A 17373-nucleotide genomic window follows, 5' to 3' on the forward strand; every position below is an offset into this window, starting at 1 on the left:
ACCTAATGTATTCCCTATGGGCGCCTGTAAAAGTGTTTAACCGCAATACACTGGTGCTTAATGCTCAGACGCTATCCTGTTGGTTTTATGAAGCAATATCTAAACTACAGCGAGTTGAACTTACGAACAGTCTGGGAAATAGCACACTTCCTCTGGTCCAAAGCCAGTTTATTAATTGCTTGGACTAGTTTTTTAATTCAAGAAGTGGGGGTTACTGGTCCTCAGGACCAGATTATTAATTGCAAATATATAGGAGAACAAAGGCTGGGACCAGTCCGGAGACCAGTTAATTATTTTGGGGACTAGGGGGGTCACTGGTCCCAAGGACTAGTTTAAAAAATATCCTTATTTCCCAGACTGCTTACGAAGGTTCGACGCTCTCTGCTGATGGTGACGTCACATATGTCTAAATGACGTCGATAAGAGAAGAGCGATAGAGAGAAAAACTTATCGGAAAGGAAAATGTGGTGAAACGATTTTTATTATTTGTTTAATTCTTTTTATGACACGAGTTTAAATAACGATAATCAGTTTCTTGTAGTATGTATTGTTTCGAGTTAATATTTGAAATTAATGTTAAATTTCGGACGTGCTCTTCGTCGGCGGCTCTTACTTGACCAAGGTTTATCGTGGCTGTCATGATTTTTTTGAACTAAAATGTGGGATTTTGGAACAGTTTGGAAAAGGAGATTTGGGTTACGGTGTTTTAAACAGAGAGTACCTAGCTGAAATTGAGATTGTTAGGGTAAAATATCACTGCCATACAGTGCCATTGATGTCCAGATGGAGTCCACCAGCAGCGTTACCAGCGTAGAAGTTCTTAAGCGCTTAGGGTTGCAAGTCAAAGTTGCCAGGGATGAGTTGAAAAACATAAGGCAAAAGTTGAACTCCTTATCCAAGCAGCATTCTATGGACGCTTGTAAATTGCAAAATTTTCTGAAAAGCGTTTCCTTGGATGAAGGAAAAGAGATCACGGAGAAGCTTCCCGAAGAGGAGAATTATTTCAAGTTTACTCCAATCGGTTTTATCAACACCCTTTATAATACTAAAAATGGAACTCCGAGGCAAGGATCTATAAGTCCAGCTAGTAAAGGATGGTTGGAATTGAATAAGTCATTGTTCACAAACCCGGAACATTATTTGGATGGTCTTCATGAATATTCACACGTGTGGTAACGTGTAGCTTTTAAAGATCGATGTAATGAAAATTGGTTTCATAATAAAATTCTTGGGCACTTTAGGTTAATCTTTGTGTTCCATAAAAATGAAAATGTGGAGAGTGGAAAACCATTCACAAAAGCGAAAGTTCACCCACCGAGATTAGATGGGAGATCCGTAGGCGTTTTTGCCACACGTTCTCCATTTAGACCCAATGCACTTGGGTTGACTTTAACTAGATTGGAAAGAATATTTGGTATGATATCATCATGGATGAAGAATGCGCGTGAGGAAATTAGTTTTCACGCTATAGGATCGGCAACTCCCTATCTCGAACGACAGCTTATTCTGTATATACTCTGTTACAACATCGGTTGTCAGCACGCGCAAAGCTAGGTCTCTATGTAATCTAGATTTGCGCGTGCTGACAAGAGACAAAAAACTTCAGGATCTTCAGGATTTAAAATCAGTTTAAAATATCCTGAAGTTTTTTGTCTCTTGTCAGCACGCGCAAGGCTAGATTACATAAAGACCTAGCTTTACGCGTGCTGACAACCGACGTTGTAACAGAGTGTATACAGAATATTCTGTCGCCCGAGATAGGGAGTTGCCTATCCTGTAGAGTGAAAACAAATTTCCTCACGCGCATTCTTCATCCATGATCTCATAATGTGTCCATAACCGCGTAACTACTTAAAAATCTTATGGAACAAATTTTTTTAGATGGAGTCCTATATTTTTCCGGTTTGGATTTGGTGGATGGAACCCCAGTTTTGGACATTAAACCTTACATTCCGGATTATGATAAACCATATTCTGCCAAAGTGGATGACGCTTCTACTAGTACCGTAGACATCCACATTAGAGACGAATTTAGTAAACCGTCAACATCCAAAGTAACTTTTTGCCCAGAAGTAGCCGTCAGCGAGATCCCGAGATTATCGGATCTAGCTTCCTCCGATAATAATTATTTAGATTTTAACCCTCATAACCCTTATAATTATAACCTCAGTCCATCTGAAAAGAAAACATCTCATATCACCACTCGCGACTCTGATTATTTTGATTTGGAATCAGTTAAAAGCGCGTCATGGATATCTAACCCTGAAACATCCCGTTTGAGCGTCTCTTTTACGCTAAGGGCTCAAAAGAATCTGGTAAATTTTCACGCGAGCGGCTCTCATTCTGGCACAAAGTGCGAATGGTGTTTCCAAAAGCTAACGACCGCTCACGAAGCTAAACAAGCTATTAGCGACGTTTTAACCGAAGATCCCAGATCAGTATATCGAAGGAAAAAGTGCAATGACAAGTTGTACTATTTTACCATCGATAGCATTCATATCACTGCCTGGTTTGATGATAGTTGCAGCCCTCCCATTGCGGAGGTCGTTAGGATTATACCCTCTTATCAAAAACAACCAACTTAGGTTTTAAAATTTTTTATAACAAATCATTCAGTCTTTGGGATGTGTGAGACTCAATTTTAAGGAGGATTTTTCAGTTAATTTTCTGAATGAATGTTGAATGATCATATTTCTATTACTTTTAGAAACTCCCAAATTATAGGCCTATTTGTTCAATTATTTCTTAATTATATAATTTTATTAACACCCACCGTTAAAAAAATAATTATATTAGGCCTATCAAAAACGGATTTATGTACTAAGAACGTCGGATCGTAGCTTTAGCCTCTAGTACCATCCTCTCATACTTTATTGAGAAACTTCGTCTGCTTACCCACAAATTCGATCTCTAGAAGTATCTATATACAGAATTTGTGGGTGGAGTCAAAATATAAGCAGACGAAGTTTCTCAATAAAGTATGCGAGGATGGGTAGTGAATTTGCTACGTTCAACGTTCTTCTTACATAAATCCGTTTTTGGGCCTATTTATAGTTTTAATACATTTTTGTCAAGAATTTGGGTAATGTACATTGCAAATGGAGGAAATGTTTTTTAAGTCAGGCAACGTAACATTGTACCTTAATAGAACAGTATTTTCTAAATATAAAAGGAAAAATATTAAAAATAAATAAATTATCTCTTATTACAAAATAATTAGCATTTAATTAGTCTTAAAAATAATCAAGGACTATTAAGTCATCCGCCATTGGTTTAGTGGCGTCTACTAAATCGAACCTCTAACGCGCGTGATCGAGTGGGCTATGTTCCAGGGTGGGAAATAAGTAATTTTTTTAAACTGGACATTGGGCCAACGAACCCCCCCTGACCTGGAATAAGTAAATAAACTGGTCCATGACCATTGACCAGGGCACGTCGTCTGCTAAACTAAAGAAGTGGATAATAAAAATATTCGAATTAATGATTGGACTATGGTTACCCTTGAAGGTGGTCCGTGTACCATTACAACCACCCCCCCCCCGCCGATTTAACTTTTAAACTGGTCATTTGCCCTGTGCCGCCATTTCCCCACTCTGCCCTTACCTCTCTCATGGCGTTTTCCTTTGGGTCCTCGCGGAGCGCTCCCATGGAGGAATAAAACTAGGAGATCCTATTCTTCAAAAACAGTCTTTAACGAAGCTGGAAAGTACTACTACCATTTTTATTGCTCCTTGGGAGCGGTCCGCAAGGACCCAAAGGAAAATGCTATTAGCCTTTGAAAATTCAACCAATCGGGTAGGGTTAAGAGGTTCTGGCTAGCAAATGCCACAAAACAACAATGGCGGCACTGTAGTCCTCGTTTTTAAGACAAATTAAATCCTAATTATTTTGTTGTAGGAGATCATTTATTTCTTATTGATATTTTTCCCTTTATATTTAGAAAAAGGCCGTTCTTTTAAGGTATAATGTTATGTTACCTGAACTTTTTCCTTTTAATGTGTGTTGGAAGACATATCGAAAATTTGATATTTCACCATGAAAAAGCTTTAAAGAAAGACAATCTAAGAAGACGGTAAGACTGATACTCGCACATCCCCAAAATAAATAAATCAATCCCCTTCCTAAAAATAAGCAAGAAACAAGGTGCTGTAGAATATAATTAACGTTAAAAATGTTAAAAGACCTACCTATATCGCAATTTTGGCTCTCTGTTACAAATGGTTACGCAAAAAGCAAAAAAAAAGAAAAACAACTATACATAAAGAAACAAATGTTAGTTCCTATAGATAAAAGAAAGCCCCAACAATGTAGTTTTGCTATAACATTTTTTATAAGCGAATCAGCTTATTTTAATCCAAAAATATATATACTCTGATGACCAGAGTCTGATTAAAAATTCTTTAAATCCTGTAAAATTGATAATTTATTAATATCCTAAGAAATAAATTATTAATTTTCTTATTCCACGAATAAAGTACAAAGAACAAAGTGGCAATTTTAATATTTTTTGTCACGCAATGAGAGATTGAATTGCTGGTATTGGTTATTGTGGTAAGAAATTCTTTCTATATGCCAATGAATTTTTCAGTTTAAAATAAAATTATCACGCACGTTTTTCATGTTTCATCATTTTTAATAAATTTATTACATAATTTCAGTTAAGTACAATCACAAGTTAAAACTTTCGGGTAAAGTTTCGCACGCGTATTTTGTAACTTTTAGGGCTACTCCCTCTGGTAAGTTTCTTTCAACATATTCTAAGTACGTGTCTGCGGTTGAGCCTGTTAAATATTTGAATTGCATAATTTTGAAATAAGTTCGCATTTCATATTGCACTCTGTGTTTCTTGAAAATGTGAACGGATTTTAATAAGGTGTATCGTTCTAAGTGTTTCGGTGGTTCCCAGCTCTTCTCAAAATGAATTCCCAAATTTTTGGCAGCTCTGACAGCGAAGTATTCGTAACTTTTAAGCACTTCTGGATCGTGTCCTCTAGCTTCGAGCTCTATTTGCCGATAAAGTACGTCATTTTCTACTTCGTTAACTGTTAATTCTTTATCGGCTTTGATGTTTAATGCCGCTGAAATATTCAAATTTCGCGGTAATAAAGTGAAACTTTTAATAGAAACATTTGAATTTAAAATTCCTGGGAAAACACGAGTTAGAAAGGCGGCCATTTTGTATTCGTTCAATGACCCCCGAAGGTCAAAGTTGATGACGTTTAGCTAGGGCTAGACATAAAGAATGTCCCTGTACAAATTTAGTTAACTCAAAAGCTAAAAACCCTGATAAACCTATGGGCTATATTTAAAAATTTATTAAAAAGAAGATAATTTATAACAAAATTATTATTTTCAGATTATTTCGAGAATTATTTTAAAACACTTGATTCAAAAATAATATTTTCTGAAAACTATTTTACGCTTATTTCCATTCATAACATTTTTAACCCTCGGCCACTCCCCCTTTGGAAGGGAAGCAAGCAGCTTTACCGTGTAAAAGTCATCAAGGGGCACGTCTGTCTGTTGAAATAACATGGCTAAATGCCAGTGTTTAATTGTGGAGGAAATACGTGTACTTTTAAAACGAAGTAACATTTACAAGTTTGGTTCTGAATGAAGAACAGAGTGTAATTAGTATGAAGGGACTTTTAACGCACAAAATTTCATGCAGCAAACTCTGTTTGGTAAGTTGTTGGGCCTAATTGATTTCACAATTGCAAGTTTTGAGTGCAACTTGCCAAAGTACCTGTTTTCTTTTTAATATTCAAGGCCTTATACATTTACTCAATTTGCTTCGAATTAATCAGACTGTTATCAGAAAATATAAGGAAAACTTGTACTTTACAATTATGCTTTGTTAAGATAGGGCAGGATTTAAAATTCAGTTAAATTATTATGATTCAGGTGTAGTGTACTAGCCACCTCAATCTTCTATAGTGGAAACACTTAGCATCTCAGCTTATTGCTATGGACAAAGTAGAGGACTTTATGGAGGTCCTGGTCAAGTTTAACTCTCAAACAGCTGGCCGTGATCGTTTCTTTAGGTATGAAATCATGTACAATAAAGGTCCATTTTAATTAAAACTAACTCCTAAAATTATAAACCTCATACAGGCTTCTCCAGTATAGCAGTAAATTTGCCGGATGGATGTTAGAAAACTGGAAAAACAAAGATTCTGTCGCAAAACTGAAGAATTTGGAATATACTTTTGCAGCTTTCAGAAAATGTAAGATATAATAATTGGACTGAGTAAAAAAGCAATGATTATAACGAAAATATCTCTACTTTTTTCGTAAAGTACTTAGGTTTGGTAGAACATTTGACGCATTCTACGGAGCTATGGGAACAATGAGCATCCCTGACATGACTCTTCGATCAACGATAGCATTAGGCAGATTAAATTTTGCATTATATCTCTTGGCTGACCATATTACGTGGCTCAAAAGTGTAGGACTGGTCAATGCCAATCAATCAAAGTGGTCAACTCTTAGCAATAAATTTTGGTTGTATAATATTGTCATGAACTTGGTTCGAGACTTTTATGAAATCAGCCAAATATTGAGTTCAGCATCGGGATTAGCATGTTTTGAATTGGATACGTCAAACCCCAGCCCATCATATTTGCTCCTTAGTATTGTCAGAGGTCTAGCTACTTGGATGAAGGATCATAAGGAAATTACCGTTGATACTATTAAAAATTCGTGTGATTTTTGGCTCCCTTATTCGGCTTTAGGTCACGGTGAATTCTCTTCTGGTCTAATAGGTCTTTTAGGTGTCATTTCCTCTCTAGCCGCAATTTTACCTTTGATAGATTCCTCTTATAAACTAGTGCCAACAAGTTAAATATATTATACAATTCAGTAATTGCGACAAAACTCTTCCCAAAATAAAAATAACCTCAATGTTCCATACCAGTTGGCCAGTTTATGAAAATGTTTTATGAACGTATTTATAATATTATGGATATTTTTTGAAAGAAAAAAAAAAAAAACAAGTAACAAATGTAACGTTACACTTGTATTATTGTAACTTTTAACCATAAATCTTCAAGGATTGTGTTTATATTAAAAAAAAATAAAATAAAATATTTTAAGAACTTTAATGTATTTTTTCTTTGGAGGTCAAAATTCAAAGGTCATACATTCTTAATCCACCTTATTCCCTTTCGCCGGAAGTAACGGGAATAAATTGGTCTGTCGTCCGCTACAGTACATATTTTTGGCTTATGTAGCAGACGACAGACGAATTTCTTCCCGGTATTCACCCCCATGAATCCCGTGCTAAGCCTAACTTCCGGCGAAAGGGAATAAGGTGGATTTAGGTTCAGAAGATTCTACAATTTTTATTATGCAAAATTCAATAGGAAAAAGAATGATTTTATTTTTAAACAAAAATAAACTTTTACAAATATCGCCCGCCTTTTGTATTTTTTTGAAGAAAATTGTTAGTTTTTGAAAAAGGCGCGTATTAAAAGTTCAAAGGTGAAAAGTTACTCTGCACTAGAGAAGAAGCCATTCCTCCCTCTCAGCCCCCAGCCGACGGACTGCTTTTATTTACGGCGGAGGGCTACACAACAGAGGGGTGAATTTTCAGAGGCACACGCCATTTTTGTAATTTCTGTCAGCCGTCATTGAAGAGCGTGAGAATTTTGGTTTTATCTCGTGTTTGTCGGGTGTTTTTTTCGACATTTTGTTACGCGGAGTGTTCGTTGTTTTGGATTTTCGAAAATAGTAATATCGGCGAGAAAAGAAGAAGCTAAATGCGGGAGGCCTTATCGACGCCGAGAAAAAGGTAAGGGCTTTTTCCAATGTTTTGGACTCTCCTAATCAAAACCTCGTCCTTCGGGTTAATCGTCGCGCGGCAGGGTAAAAACTGGGCGACGGGGATTAGGCTTAAGATCGAGAACCCCCGAACGCGGCGCTCGTTTCCCCCGCCTCGCCTCCATCCATTCTCCGACGAATGACTCGGATATTTTTCCTCCGATAATGGACCGTTTTAGCTCTCGCCGTATTTGCCTGGCATTTTTCCGCGGTTAGTTCAAAGCCCCTAAAGTTTTTCAAGGCAACAACTTTCGTTTCGTAAACTAAACCCGAAAAACGCCGCTTCGAAATATAGCTCAGCAAAGGCTTAAGTATGAAGTAGACGTTAGGAAAATTTGCTTACTAGGGGTTGGGGGGAAGTAGTTACGTCTTACTTTTCTCTTGGTGGCGTAAGGGAAGAACAGAACAGATGCTCCCGCAAAGTCGGCTTCCATTTCGCGTACGCGGTTGTAATCCCCGAAATTCCATACAGTGCCGGGGAATTTTCATTGATTAAATTCATATACGAAGCCTGCCTGCCTACATCACGCGAACATACTATATATTTGATTTGAGAATAGCCATAATATTTTTGTATATGCTTTACGATGGGAATACCCCTTTCCCCGTTTATAAGGCCTCGGCCAAAACAGAACGTATCTTTATGTACAATCGTAGACGTAATCATCGTATTGTATAATATACATTTCTGGGAGGTTTGAAACCTTATCGTTAATTTTGGCGGATGATCTAATGCAGCAATAGTTAACGTTTTTATCTTTAACTAAATATATATATTTATATATATTAATATATATTAGTAGGAAGATGTTTAGGAATGCCGGTCTTCGCTTTGCATAGTATGAAAGTTGTTAAACGTTGTAGTTTAGCGAATAAGTCCCGCCAGTTTTCAGGACAGTGACCCGTGAAAACTAATTTTTGAGGCCCACCACCGTTGATTGTTTAGTTCGTTTTTACGCCAAGAAACTTTTGAAAAGGCTCCATTGAATTAAATTTTGTTTACGAAATAATTTCAATTTAATAGCTCTTTCGGCAATAATAGAATTCAAGGTCAAATCTCGTTGAACCAGTTAAGAAAGAACCAGTGGGGGCCCAAATTAAAATTTAAAGGCAGATTTGTACGCTTAATTCTGGTCTGGATTATAAAACGACATTTTTTTACTAATTATTAAGTGATTAGGATAATTAATTAGAATTTTTATATAGAAAGTTGATTTAGAAAATGTACGTTAGGCTTAACATTTGAACCGAACTTCCACGGTGTTCTTTCCCCCTTTCGCTCCTTTTCCACCATTTGTCCCCCCCCCCCTTCGCCGGTTTCTTCCCCTTTTGTCCCCCTCCCTCCAGCCTCTCTCCCATTACTTTTAGCGCCCCCTACCCTTCACTCTCCCCCTTCTGTTCCGAATGCTCGCCTATAATTCCTACGCCTTCTTCAGTTCAAAGGCCGCTTGCCACCTCCCGAGTTCTTGTAAGCATCCGCGTAAAACTATAGCTCTAGTATATAACCAAGTAGTCGCGTTTTTCGCTCTAAATGGGGAAACTTTGAATGCGCTGTCAGTATAGGAAATACTGGTTGAAACTAGTTTCGACATTACCTTATTTCTTCATTATTGTTTACAAAATCTTTACTCTTCATGAATAATTCTAAATGAAAAAAAATCGGGGCTTTAATAATTTTAAAGAGAATAAATGATTATATTCAGATTGTATATCAATATTGTACCAGGCCTAAAAGGGTTTTGAACAATAGGCTTCTTGAGGTTCTAGGAATTTAATCTTTGGACTGCAATTTAGATCAGAGAGGGTCCTAATCTTAGGGACTCGAGCGAGTGAATATTAGACGTTTTCACAGTAGCAAGGCTATTGGGGGGGGGATATTTTCTTTGATCTCTGCTTGCTAAAATATGGTAGAGTTTTGCTAAAACTTGGTAAATGGTCAGGTAGGCTTTCCCTTGGTTCTAATTAGTGAATTGTCATTAAAAGTCGAAGGCACGTTTTCTCGCGTTTCGATTCGACTCCTCCGCGTCCTTTCTCTCTATTTCTCGCGCACTCTTTCCTTCTTTGTGACCTCCCCTCGTCGTGCCCCCCCCCGCCCAATCAGTTATGTAGAGGTACAACAACGCGTTCTATGTCTACACTCTACAGCCGCTGTGTGTTGCGGCCCTTTGCGGCTTCCAAGGTAGAGACAACGGTTCTAAATAGGAAAAAGGAAAAACATTTTTAATAGGTCTCCTTTGTTAGCGTAAATAACCGAATTTATCTCAGCCGATTCTTGCAAGCTCTTGTCTTGATGATTTTTAGATATTTAGTCCTTCTTTTGGCTAATTTTTCCATTCTGTATCTTGGAAAGTGGCTATACGCTATTTTGGGCTTAAATTATAGGTCACCATCTCTGGCTGCCGAAAACTTTTTAAGCGGGCTGTTAGGACTAAAAGATGGGAGGGTTACTAGAAGAAATAAGGCGTTTGGACGGGGAGAGGGAGGGGGGTAGGGATTGTAAAAGGAGAGGTTGAGGCTGCCTCCCAAAAAAGTAATGATGCTTGGTCTCGCGAAGAGCGTCATCAGACATGTTTTTACTTTTAAGAAAAAGTTAAGATTCGCCCTAGAGTCGCATTCGTTAAGATGGACGTAGGATTTTGGGGTGTCATCCCGAGGTTCATCTTGGACTTCCAGGGATGATAGGGTATAGTTGACCGATTCGACCAACGAAAGTTGGATCACGGATGAATTTAGCATCTTTTGATAAGCATCTTCCTTTCAATCGAAAGCTCATGGTGAGTCACGTGACCACCACCACCTTCCAGAAAGAAGGGGGTGGGTTGAAAGGGACTCGGGTAGGAGCGGGAGGGGGAGAGTCAGTTAAGAGGTTCGGATGGTGGATAACAAAAATCAATAGGCCATAGTAGCACCTTCTCTCCCCCCTTCCTTTTTTCACCCCCTTTGTTCCGCACCCTCTTGTCCCCTCTAAGTATTCCCCCCTTCTCCTCCTTACGGAATCGTTTCTCCCCCTTTTGGTCCCCCTGTCCGACCTTGCCTGCTGTTTCGGGCCATTTGGGCTCGGAGCCACGCAAAAATCGGTAGTGGGGGGAAGTAGTGGAGTGCAGGGCCGCGGCTTCAAGTTTTGAAGACCACGGAAAAGAAGTGACGGATATTTTTCGGTCGCCAAGAGAAGCCCCGGTGGGTAAAAAGAGTCAACATGGCTACTCAATTTTAGCAACTCTTTGTTCCAAACTCGTTCAACCCGTGATCGCCGGAACGTGTCCGTTTTTTCGACTTTTTCATTTCTTTTTTTTTTCTTTTTCTTTTTTATCGGCCGCGCCGAACCGACTACTACGGTACGACTACGCGTATCCCGGTGGAACTCTCTTACTCTTTCGGTTCTGTCTGTATTACTCTGTAGATGTTTTGGCAACGATTTTTGATAGCTGTGTTATGTGGCGTTCGTTTTTCGGATGCAGTTTGCGAAGACATTAAACGGTAGGGATAGAATCCTAAACCTATCTTTTCCTCCGTCGTGTTTTTGTCGGCGGCCTTACGCCAGTCGTTGTTGTGTGACGGTTTCCGGTAATGGATCCCCCCTAACTTCTCTCTCCCTTCTCCCGCTTAGCTCCGCCGCGATCTCTCCCGCTCTTGTGTCTCTACAGTCGGTACAACCATTTGGTAGCTCTTTTTAAGCCTTAGAACGATGCACTATGGTTATGCGTTGATAATAGGGTGTAGGGAAAAAAATGGAGAGAAAAAATACGGGAAAGTGGGACGTTGACGATGTAGATCGTTTCAAACTACTCCGGGGCCTTTTTTTTTGTTAAAAAATACTGGTTTACCAAGTCGTTTTTTAGCTTTAATTAAGTTTGCTAAAATCTCGTCGGCTACTTTCTTAACTCTTTCCCTGACAAGGTGTTCGACTTCCCTAAAGGCTAAATTGGGGTTGTGTAATGTTGCAGTGGTCAGGCTTAATGGTATACGTAAATCTAATTTTAATTAACTCGGAGATATTAAGTACTGTTTAACAGGAATTGTTTGTACTATATATTATGCCTATTTGTCTTTGCGTTACGCGCGAAGAAAACTAGTTTAATTGTTGGCCATTTTGTATTGAGCCAACGCCATTTTGTTAATTGCGGTTGTAACTATTGACAATGAGCACCCTTCTTGAGGTAAATGTAAAGTATTAATGTAAAAGTACTTAACACACTCGTTTACATTATACATGTACTTACGCAGCCTACACATTAGATTAAACGCGTAGACACCATCTTATTTTCCTATGCAGACAAAATGTAATTTAAAATTTTAATTTATTTAAAGTTAAAGATACTTAAATGTTTGGGAGAGGAGGGTTTGGCTTTTATTATCTTTAGTCTTTACTATTAAGCGTATCAAAATTATTTGGGTCATTCATACAATTGAACCCTAAAAAATTTCGCAATTACATGATGTATTTTTAAAAAAAATTTCCTGATTTTAAAATTTTCTTATTTAGGTTTAAAAAATTTGCGCACTCCTAAGTATTAGGAGGTATGTTTCTTTCATACAATGCCCCCAGTGAGGAAGTGGTGCGTTTTCATTAGTTCTTCATTTGATAAGAAATTTTAACCTTTTTTTATGCATCAACTCGTTTTGATTACAGTGAATGAGTACCTCAAGGGGCTTAAAGAAAATGGCTAATAGCGACTGCTCTTTGGAACCTATGGAGGTTGATTTAAGAGCGGCAGATATGTCTATTAGGTGAACATTTTTCCTTGAATATATTTGTAAAATTTGTGTATGGAACCTGGATAAGTTAGGGATTTGGAAAATGAAGGGATAAGTCGGCGATTTAAAGTTTTGTTCTAAAAAGTCGGGGATATGTCAGGGATATCTTTTCTTATATCAAACCATGCTTCCAGCAATGCTAAGTATGGGGCAGGTGTGCTGGGTTCTGGTAAACACCTTAAAGTGGTCCGCGATATTAGTAAAACGTCGTCAGGGATATTGGTAATACGTCGTCAGGGATATTGGTAATACGTCGTCAGGGATATTGGTAATACGTCGTCAGGGATATTGGTAATACGTCGTCAGGGATATTGGTAATACGTCGTCAGGGATATTGGTAATACGTCGTCAGGGATAAGCTGGGGAAGTCGGGGATTCTCAATATAAAAATTTCGCCTGAAACCCTGATTAATGGTGTTATTTTTGAAATGTGCTTGGATTAGACCATCTAGACACGCTATAGCCAACAACGTAGAAGGAACCATGGATTTAACTACCAGAAGGAGAAATCGAAATTCAGACTCTTCCATAGTACAAAGCCAACCGGCGGACCTCTCCGGACATCGTAGAAATTCTATGGACACTTTACTTACCAGCGATCAACGCAGTCGCGATAGACCCGTAAATAACAACAGTGTGCCTTCAAGATCTCGACCTAATAGTGTAGGTGGAACGAGATACAGTGCGGAATTAAGCAACCATAGACGGCACAGTCGTAGTAGTAATAGTAGTAGTTCAGCAATAATGCAGCAAATTTCGCATCAGCAACAGCAACCTACCAACTTAATGTCGGACGTGATTATTCTGTCCGACGAAGAAGCGCCTCGCATTAATGGACACGTGAATGGATTTTCGACAGATTCGCACCCAGATTCCCCCGAATCTGATTTGCCAGAACCTCTAACTACTTCGAATCAAGCTCAACCTTCTAAAGTAGCGCGGTTAACGCCAGAGGAGCGTGTGAAAAAGGAATTAAGTTTACGCAGGTTGCAAGAAGAATTGAGAAACGAAGAAATGAAATTAGTACTTTTGAAAAAGTTGAGACAGAGTCAGTTGGTGAAAGAAACTTTGATCACGCCCCCTGCGGCTGTTCAACAGGGCCCTGTTGTGACATCTTCGGGGAAGATGTCTGGTGTCGCTGGAGGTCGAACTTCATCACCAAACGTGTCTGTTGGAGGGTCAAACAACTTATTAAGTCGCTCTTCGGGAAAAATGCATTCGCACCAGTCTCAGTCCCTACATCAATCCATGGTAATTAAATCATGGTTCATCACTCCCGCGGAAAAGATTTAAAAACTACCGATTTGTTTTGACACGTTTATTTCAGAATCAAAGCCAATCGCAGTCTATGGGTAGTAGTTCCAGAAGTGGTTCTAATTCTCTTCCGCCTAGCATCATGCTGCAACAAAATATGCTAAGGAATAGTGGTTTGCTAGGTAGAACTCCAGTAACTACACCACCCAATGTGGTCATGGGTTATCCGATGCAAAGCTCTCAGGGATCAAAAACGAGTGCGTCTCATAATTCCTCCAGTTCTACGCAGGTATCTTTCTTCGTTTTATTGTTTTCTTAATTCTTGAAAAAAAGGATTTAATACTCTAGCCCTTATTGCAGCAGCCATCTTCGACCTCGAGCCCCACCCCTCAACAAATCTCTGGTCAGTTGGCTCAAGCGGCGGAGAGGATGGAAACTCAAACGCCCGCTCAGAGGCAAGCCGCGGCCAAATTAGCCTTGAGGAAGCAGCTAGAAAAGACTTTACTTCAGATTCCTCCCCCTAAACCTCCACCGCCTGAAATGCACTTCATTCCCAATGCCAATAATCAAGAATTTGTGTATCTAGTGGGTTTAGAAGTGGTGGTTGGCTTATTGGTGGGGGATGAGCGTAGCAACAAACCCCCTCCGGACCCTTTCACTTGCGTACAATGCGCCACTGACTTTACCCCCGTCTGGAAGTGGCAGGACGCTGGTGAAAAGAAGAAGCCTCCCGCCGTCATTTGCGAGAGTTGCGTCACTACAAATATAAAGAAAGCTTTAAAGGCTGAACATACAAATAGGCTTAAGACCGCGTTTGTTAAGGCTCTGCAACAGGAGCAAGAAATTGAGCAAAGAATGTCTCAAGGCTCGACCACACCCCCATTGCCAATTTCTACACCCCCACCTCCCGTTATTACTACTTCGTCTTGCGCAGTGCCATCCTCAGCCATTAATCACCGAGCGTCAACTCCGCCTAATTCGCACAGCCCAGTTCCATCTTCTTATAGTAGATCAGGCGGCGGTGGGGGTAGTGGCGCTCTGGGAGCTAGTTCGGCAGCGGCGGCGAACGCGGTGGCGGCTGCCGTAGCTAATTCCGCGGCTCTACTTCAGCAAATGCCTAAATTAACCGCCGCTCACCAATCCATACTTCAAGCGCAGCATCTTCAGCAATTGGCTCAAAGTTTACCGGGGCATCCACCTCAGCCCGCCCATATGTTACCTTTCGGACCTTTATTGGCGGCTCAGGCTTACTCTTATCAAATGCTGGGCAAATCTTCGCTCTCCTCTTCTGATTTGCAGCGTCAGTATTTGTTGGACATGATACCTCCGCGCTCAATGTCTCAAAATTCCATGAATTGGAAAACATGATCTTCGGTTACGCTTCATTAGTCAAATGAGAATATTTCAATTTCCCCCAGCCCCTTCCCAAGAAACCCCCCCAACCCCAACCCGTTTCTACTTTCTCTCTCTCTCTCTCTCTGCCCTTATTACGTTTCAAAATGAAGTCCCTCGATGAGGCTCCAGTATTCACTTACGATAAAAGACTTCTTATAAGAAGGAAATAAGTTTAAGATCCTCGTGGGTATATATAAAGTTAATAAGTATAATTTCTCGGACCGACATTTGAATCTCATCGTGTATATATATATATTTGTCAAATAAACAAAACGAAACAAACTTTTTTTCCTATGAAAGCGAGAGAAGAAAACCAGCGAAAATATATTAACGGAAGATTTTTCATCCTTTTTACTTAAATGTTACGAGATTTATCATATTTTTTTTCCGCATGCATGCTCACCTTTTTTTACATTGAAAATATAATTTTTCATGAATAAAAAAAAACACAAACCAGTTAATTTGAAGGAACAAATTGCAGTTTCTTTTATAATTATAATTATAATTATAATTAACAGTGAAAAACTAAAAAAAAAAAAAATAAAAGCATTAATTAATTAATTAATTTAAATCATCTTCATTAAATTTAAAACACCTTTATATATCAAACATATCAAAAAAAATTAACGTACAATTCGTTCGTAAAATTTTTGATTTAGTTTTTCTCCCCTCCCCCTCTCCTCTCCCCCATATTTTAAGCACGGCTGATATTTAGCAAAATTTAAAAATTAAAAATTAAAAATTAAAAAAAATAAATATGTAAATACAAAGTTTGTATCGTTTAATTTTTTTCAAGATTTTGTTTTTTTGTGCAATACACACCACGGAGCTGTTAGGGAAGGTTTTTAATTTTTGGAGATTTTTTTTTATTACCGAGATGACAGAAGAGAATAAAAATTGGCCTTATTCCTGATCAACGCCACCGAGGCGTAGCGGCAACTTTTGGAACTATAATAATACGGTAGCCAATTACAGTCGATGTACTCTGATGGAGATCTGTTATTTTCTATGTTTTGATTATTACCGCTTCAACTTCAAAAAACATGTTTTAACTAATTATTATTAACCTAATAATCTCCAAATAGACCAAAATCGAATGAAAACTTACTCCGAAAGTCTTATTTCGTAATATTAGACAGAATAAGAAAGGTGAAATCAACTTTTAATACTTTTGAAACCATATCGCTTGTTAAGCCTTGGCTATTCACATGATTCAGAAAGATCAACAAAACATAGAAAATAACAGATCTCCATCAGAGTCCATCGGCTCCAGCGCCACCTGTAATTGGCTACCGTATTATTATAGTTCCAAAAGTCGCCGCTACGCCTCGGTGGCGTTGATCAGGAATAAGGCCAATTAAAAACACTCTGCTTTTAATTATGTATGGTAAAATGAGATCAAAGTGTAGCGAAGTATAAATTAGATCATCGGAAGATAAGGGCTGGAAGATTATAACAAATTTGGAATTGGCATTCTTTTTAATAAAAGATGAAATTATAAATTTAAACTCGAAATTTTGCTCAGGTATATATATATGTGGCTTCCAGCTTTAAACCAGCCCCGATAAGTTCGTATTCTTTTTTTTAGAACATGATTTGTGGCATACTTTTTATACATCTTTGTAGAGAGTGCTTAATAATGTTTGGGTGTGTCATTTTTCTTTCTTTCTTTAAAAAAACACGTCATTTTTGTTAAGATAAATACAAAAAAAAAAAAAAAAAAAGACTTTCGAAGAATACTGTAATATGTAAGTAGTAAAAAAATATCATTAATTTATATACATTTCCCCCGCTTCGAAAGACATTTCTTGATTGACAAAGGATTTTTCAGGAATCTGGAAAAAATTTAATTTAATTAATGAAAAAAATGCTATTTTGTTTTTGTTCATATAAGTTAAAAAAAAAAACACGATAATGTACAGAAATTGGTTAATGAATCACTTTGAAATTTAAAAAAAAGTTTGTTTCTTTATTTCAAATATGTTGTAGAATGTAAATTCTTCAATCATGGAATCGTATTATGCCGTGACGTTTGTTCTTTCACGGATCGCGTACTGCTTAGTCCACGCTCCACGGGCTTCGTAGAAGCATAGCCCACTTGATCACGCTGGCTGCACGCGCTATAGAAGCCCACTCAATCGACCCTAA

At 38.4% G+C, this 17373-nt stretch overlaps 4 protein-coding genes across 9 annotated transcripts; 3 read left to right on the top strand and 1 right to left on the bottom strand.

Moving 5' to 3' along the window:
• Positions 1 to 389: 389 nt before the first annotated feature.
• LOC149610092 (tRNA (adenine(37)-N6)-methyltransferase) lies at positions 390 to 4614 on the top strand. Its single transcript, XM_089860170.1, has 3 exons — positions 390 to 1172; positions 1242 to 1414; positions 1882 to 4614. Exons 1-3 carry the CDS (start codon positions 784 to 786, stop codon positions 2583 to 2585), a joined length of 1266 nt encoding a protein of 421 aa, XP_089716296.1. The 5' UTR covers positions 390 to 783; the 3' UTR covers positions 2586 to 4614.
• mRpS10 (mitochondrial ribosomal protein S10) lies at positions 4613 to 5270 on the bottom strand. Its single transcript, XM_089860172.1, has one exon. The coding sequence runs from the start codon at positions 5173 to 5175 to the stop codon at positions 4669 to 4671; it is 507 nt and encodes a 168-aa protein (XP_089716298.1). The 5' UTR covers positions 5176 to 5270; the 3' UTR covers positions 4613 to 4668.
• Positions 5271 to 5483: 213 nt separating this feature from the next.
• On the top strand, positions 5484 to 7103 carry Pex11ab (peroxisomal biogenesis factor 11ab). Its single transcript, XM_089860171.1, has 4 exons — positions 5484 to 5684; positions 5905 to 6044; positions 6115 to 6227; positions 6300 to 7103. Exons 2-4 carry the CDS (start codon positions 5968 to 5970, stop codon positions 6842 to 6844), a joined length of 735 nt encoding a protein of 244 aa, XP_089716297.1. The 5' UTR covers positions 5484 to 5684; positions 5905 to 5967; the 3' UTR covers positions 6845 to 7103.
• Positions 7104 to 7552: 449 nt separating this feature from the next.
• LOC149610095 (transcriptional repressor p66-alpha-like) lies at positions 7553 to 16733 on the top strand. Of its 6 annotated transcripts, XM_089860165.1 has the most exons (7): positions 7808 to 10998; positions 11222 to 11298; positions 12305 to 12377; positions 12452 to 12549; positions 13020 to 13827; positions 13904 to 14119; positions 14191 to 16733. In XM_089860165.1, the coding sequence occupies exons 4-7, from the start codon at positions 12455 to 12457 to the stop codon at positions 15196 to 15198; spliced, it is 2127 nt and encodes a 708-aa protein (XP_089716291.1). In that variant the 5' UTR covers positions 7808 to 10998; positions 11222 to 11298; positions 12305 to 12377; positions 12452 to 12454; the 3' UTR covers positions 15199 to 16733. The 6 variants fall into 6 exon arrangements, with proteins under 6 accessions (XP_089716293.1, XP_089716289.1, XP_089716294.1 ...); XM_089860167.1 differs by lacking the exons at positions 7808 to 10998; positions 11222 to 11298 and adding an exon at positions 7553 to 7792 and having other exon boundaries at positions 14194 to 16733; XM_089860163.1 differs by lacking the exons at positions 7808 to 10998; positions 11222 to 11298 and adding an exon at positions 7555 to 7792.
• The last annotated feature ends 640 nt before the right edge of the window (positions 16734 to 17373 follow it).

The sequence above is a fragment of the Phalangium opilio genome, unplaced genomic scaffold (genome assembly GCF_054372755.1).
Source record: "Phalangium opilio isolate 3A_F unplaced genomic scaffold, DU_Popi_V2 ptg000344l_1, whole genome shotgun sequence".
Classification (NCBI taxonomy): Eukaryota; Metazoa; Arthropoda; class Arachnida; order Opiliones; family Phalangiidae; genus Phalangium; species Phalangium opilio.